At 31.0% G+C, this 5828-nt stretch overlaps 1 protein-coding gene across 1 annotated transcript in view; it reads right to left on the bottom strand.

Moving 5' to 3' along the window:
* Positions 1-311, bottom strand: part of LOC105620457 (E3 ubiquitin-protein ligase HECTD1-like) — a 16233-nt gene extending 15922 nt beyond the window's left edge. The window contains 1 exon segment of the mRNA XM_012201947.1: positions 258-311. Coding sequence (XP_012057337.1) covers positions 258-311 — 54 coding nt within the window.
* Between the last annotated feature and the right edge of the window lie 5517 nt (positions 312-5828).

Raw genomic sequence — 5828 nt, forward strand, 5'->3', positions numbered from 1 at the left:
ATATATATATATATATATATATATATATATATATATATATATTTCATCCGTTAACAATGCGAACTAGATTTTGTGTTAACAGATCGACTTAACAAAGCACTTACACTGCAAGTAATTTCTTCTTTATATCATCGATACGTCATATATACTTCTCGCCATTTACATATGTGATGTTCATTTTTGATGTAGATTGGAGTCATGCAACCAGCACTGAACTAGAATCCCTAGACCTACCAAAGTCTGGCCATCTCGTCAACCTCTGTTGTGATTGGCGTGCCTACACAATGGCAGTACCAATCGAAAATGCACATATCACCAATTGAAAGCAAACACACATATGGACGTACGCCATTTTTAGGGTATGGCCAGACTCTAGATTTGTTCGCATCGCATGCTCCAAATTAACTCAAAGAGTTAATTTGGATCACAGGTAAGGTGGCACAGGTGGCGGTTGGAGCAGTTGTATTCATGTGCTCCAATGTTCAATGACACGAACGGATTTAGGACAAGTGAGTATGTTATCTAACCTAATTCGTGAGACAATTCGAATGAGTCGGACATGTGTTTCATTTCGTTTCGAATATTTTGTTACCTCGATTATTTGAAAAACGCTTTTATACAAAATAAATGCATTTTTAATAAATATAAAAGTTATATTATATTTTTATATTATATTATATTTTATTGTATTAATATTATTTTATTTTACTTTTTTAATTTTTAAAATTTTTTATTTATTTTATTTTTTATTTTATTTTATTTTATTTTATTATTTTATTTTATTAATATTATATTATATATTATATTGTTATATTATATTTTTATATTTATATCAAAAATGCATTTATTAAATGTGTTTTTATACAAAATGAATCTGAAATATTTTTTTCAATACAGTAGTACCATTACGCATGCGTGCGTAACATGTCCTAATCATATTTTCTGAGGTGAGGCAAATAAAGCGTTCTTAATTGAGTAACTCTCTAATGTCTGGAGTAATTCTCTAATGTCTCTAACGCGACGCGAACATCTAGTCCCCATATTAGTTTCAGTGACGCGAACATATTGGAGCGTTTTGGGCATATTGGAGCGTGCGACACAAACAACCTTCTGGTAGTTTAAGGACTCTAATCTGAACTAGAGAGAATTGGAACGCAACTTGTATCGTCGTATGCACGAAAGTATCTAGGGATATTACAATTGGAAAGCATCCTATATAATCAGAGTCTGGACCTCGACTATGATTACATTTAAAAACATCATGCGAAAATTGAAGCATTAGATTGGCTGAAACAATAAGTTGTGACTTGCGATGTCTACGATATGACCAATATCGTAGAATAGCCTTAAGGTTTGTGTCTTAAGACGATGCTAGAAATTGATCTGAGTCTCGAACGTAATTCTCGTACAGAGTTCTCTTATCTCAAATGATTCTATGATTGTGGTCAAAATCTCGCTACAAATGATCTGAAGCATTTGATGGACCAATTAGAAGAAAGAATTTTGAAGAACAAACTGACCAATTAAAAACTGCTTTAAAGCGTTTGCAGCATCGCGTTAACCGTACTCTACACTGTCTATTTAACCATCAACTATTCTTGTTATCGGTGGTTGATTTTTATGGCTTCATATTTATTGAAGATTCTTATTGTACTAATTATTGTTACAATTTTCTAATCTTCAAATAAATATTTATTTTAATAGAAGCGTAGTAAATTATTTATTTACATAAAAGCATTTGTGCAATGTGTAATATTTCTTCATTTACAGAAAGCAAGGTATAATAGAATATAAATTTTCAACTGTCTAGTGGATCATATTACATAATAATCACCGATACGATCAAAACTGAATCTCAATGCCTAATAATATTTATATATAAATTTACATTTATCAGTTCATGATTGCATTTATATCCGAAAATAACGGCATGCAGTTTTAAAATGAACTGAAATGTAAATTTACACATAAATATCATTAAACAGCAAGATCCAGTTTTGATCTTATTAGGCAGTGACTAAAATATAAATATTTACTTTTTTATTTTTTAGATACATTTGATTATTATTAATTTTTATTATTATTATTATTATTATTTTGATTATTTTTTTATTACTAATTTTTTTTAGCAACTTCTATAGTTAAAGGTTGTTTTGTTATTTCTTGATATTGCTGACATATTTCTCAGTAAGCATTTTCTCTTTTGGTTCAGTTGTGATTTTCAATTGACTTTACAACATACAACAAAGGATGTTTATATAATAATAACAGCGTTTTTATATTGCCTTTATTATTCATTTCCTAAAAATTATCATATTTATGAATACATATACACATACATATACTTATGTGCGTGCGTGCGTGCATGCGTGCGTGTGTGTGTGTGTGTGTGTGTGTGTGTAAGTTAACCTTCCAATTAAACAGTGCAGTTACATTAGTGCATTTTCCTTATAAAAAATTTATGAACAAATATTAATAATTAACCTTTTTATTTAAATATATTCAATATTTTTATTTTGTACTTACAAATATTTGTTAAATATTTTTATCGAACGAATAAAATACTTTTATGTTGGTTACCATTCTAATATTCTGTCAGCATCAAAAATTACTATGGAAAAATAGGACATGATGCATTTTTGCTTTAAAATGTCTTGTGTCTAGACACAATTTTCATTAGAATTGCCTATATCGGTTTAGTAATTTTTTCTTGGCTCTCAGAGCTTGGACCGAGTTCTAACATTGTGGATACTGACTTTCGAGATTTCTATATGACATTTTCATCCAAGTTATCTGATTTGAGAGTGTCTGGTAATTTTGTCTCGGATCGAGATCTCAGACTGATTTCTAGCATCATGGATACAAGCCTTTACACAGCATCCTTAATCGGGTTTAATAACATCTGTAATTATAAAACTGGCCAATCACAATCATTCCATTCTTTCGAGGAATAGCTATGATTAGCCAATTTCATAACTACGAATCTTATTAACCCGATTAAGCATGTCGTGTAAATATAGTCTGCGATTGGTCCACAAACTTCTATATATTATATACTACTAGACTGCTAACTTGTTTGAAAAAGAGGCCTTCAATTTTGATGTAACATTATACGCATGCCTACCTTTTTACTTGAATTTTTTCTCTTTCAAAAGAAACAATATTTTTCGCTATGAGATCACACCACTTTCATAAGGTTATAGCATGAACAATTAATGCAAAACACAGCCTTATTGCATTCTTTTCATTCGACATTCGTGACACATGCGCTGAACTACCATACAATTTCGATCTATATATTATATTTCACATAAACTTGTCCTAAAAAGTTAGCAGTTTAGGGGTGCGTTCCGTTTCTTGCATGAGTATTTAGTGCATGGCATAGAATGCAGGATACGTTCCGTTTCTCCAATACACTCCATGCGGAGTAATAATTGTAATTGATTTAGTAACGGATTCGCAGTGAATTTATGCAGTGAACATGGACGACAATTTAAAATTGACTGAATTACAAATACATTCAATAATTACTGTTACATCTTCTTTTTTGATAAAATTATATTTTTCGAGTAACACTTACAATCTTATTCTGCAGGAAAAGAAAAATAAAACGTTTTACCAAAAAGAATATTTAATAACTATTTCTAAAATATTAAAAATTTAACAAAAATTTTACAGATTATTTTACATATGTTCAGATATTTATAACAAAATTCGAAATCGATCCACTGTGAAGTAACTTGAAGTTATAAGAGAGAATTAAAATATAAAGATTTTAAGGTTAGATTTGAGTCACTGTCAAAAAATTTTCATATTTTTCAGAAATAATTAGCAATAGAAATTCAAAAGTATTTCTGCATTTTAATTATAAGAAAATAATAAGATTCTGTATACAATCTTTATTATTCAAATCATATGAAAATATATTCATCAAAATCAAATTTCAGACATTTTTTGCTACAATTATACATACAAAACATCCTTAAAGTCTGTTATTTTTACTTTCCTCTACCTATTTTGTAAGGATATGATTAATGTAAACTTAATCTCTCAACTTAACCTATCATAATCTACTATTTTATATTCAGGAATTTAAAACGATATGAAAAATAGCGGTAATATATCAATATATTAATTTTTCATTATATAAATTAAGAATTAAAAATCGATATTCTATAGCGGTATACGCAAAACAGAGATCCAAATACCAGTATTGGACGTTAAATATCGGTATTCAATTGAAATTTTCATAATATCAGTATACGCATAATTTTTCGGTAATACCAGAGTATTATACTATATATATTATATATGTATATATGAAATGTTAAATTAAAAAAATTTTTGGGTATTCTGAGCACCCTACTTACATATCTTTAACCCTTACATGATTTTGAGTATACTCGCCCCAGCCGAACCACCCATGATTTCGCGCTAAAATATATTGAATGCATAAACTGCATGAACTGCCTCAGCTCGAGAGGTGAGGCACTTCATGCGGTCTCATGCACCGGAAGAGACGGGGTCATGCAATTGGCGGTAGATTGAATCATGCATGCAGCGAGTGTGCATGAAGAGAAACGGAACAAACTTCTATGCTTCTATGCGCATCAGGCAAGAAACGGAACGCACCCCTGGAAGCGTACACAAAGCGTATTTGAATGTTCCGTACTTTTTGCCAACTGTTTAGGAAGCGTAGACGAAGTACTAATAAATGAAGTGTTTAGGAAGTGTATCAGTACGCTCCATGCATTTCTTTGCAGAGTGTTGAGAAGTGTATGAGAAATGAAAAAAAAAATTTTAATGTGTGCGAAATATGACAAATGTATTTTGGGCACACTTTACGGAACGTTTGGGAAGAGTTCGTGGAGCGTGTATGAATATTCAAAACCACTAAGAGTCAATGAAAAGTCAATGAAGTATTTAAGAAGCGTTAAAATTCTTTGTTCACACTTCTTTGACGCTTCGACAAACTTTACATTTTCATCAAGGATGGTAATCGCCTGAGCTAGCTCCAGAGAGCGTAAGCAAACGGTACAAAGTCGATTTTATCGACTTCGATTAAGTTCGGCTGTCACTCTAGCATCCCCTTAAAAAAAACATTAACTCAACATTGCATAATATAACTATTGGTGGCATTCAGATTCTGTAACTTCAAAACTCATATATCTTTTTATTTACTGTTTTATGTAAATGTGGCAAAGGAAACAAATTATTCAGAATCGTAAAAACTACAATATATCTCAAAACGAAGCAATTTGATCGGAAATATTTTTCCACATACGGGATCCTTTATCAAAAAGATATTGCATTTGTACGAATTTACAATTATGGTAGAAGAGATAACATGGTATGTGCAATTCATAGAGTATAGAGAATAGGAGGTCGAACATGGACAAGGCCGTCAAAAAGCATGGTCAAAAAGTCATCTGAATTAGTTCGATCGAGATGTCGCTTTCGTTCCATGACTCATCTTGCAGTTTGCATGGTAGGTCATACCAATTTTACATAAAGAAATTCTCCATTCTTCATGCAGTTTTAATGACAATTTACGTCTTCTTATTACTGTCAGAGCATGATGTCAAAGAATAACATCTCTATTTTTAAATTATGTGTGTTCGATTGTGTGCGTATGAGAGGAGTTTTGCGATACGCCGAGCACCGCTAATACTAATTCAGAAACCTGATTTTAACCACATTTTTCAAAGCCTAATTCGACCTCCTATTCTCTATACTTCATGGTGCAATTGGACGACATCTCTTTCTAAAAGGCTCCTTAGAGAGAACAAAGAATAGAGAATAAGAATTTCAATCTGTCAGAAACTATG

This window comes from Atta cephalotes, assembly GCF_000143395.1.
Source record: "Atta cephalotes unplaced genomic scaffold scaffold00026, whole genome shotgun sequence".
In the NCBI taxonomy this organism is placed as follows: domain Eukaryota; kingdom Metazoa; phylum Arthropoda; class Insecta; order Hymenoptera; family Formicidae; genus Atta; species Atta cephalotes.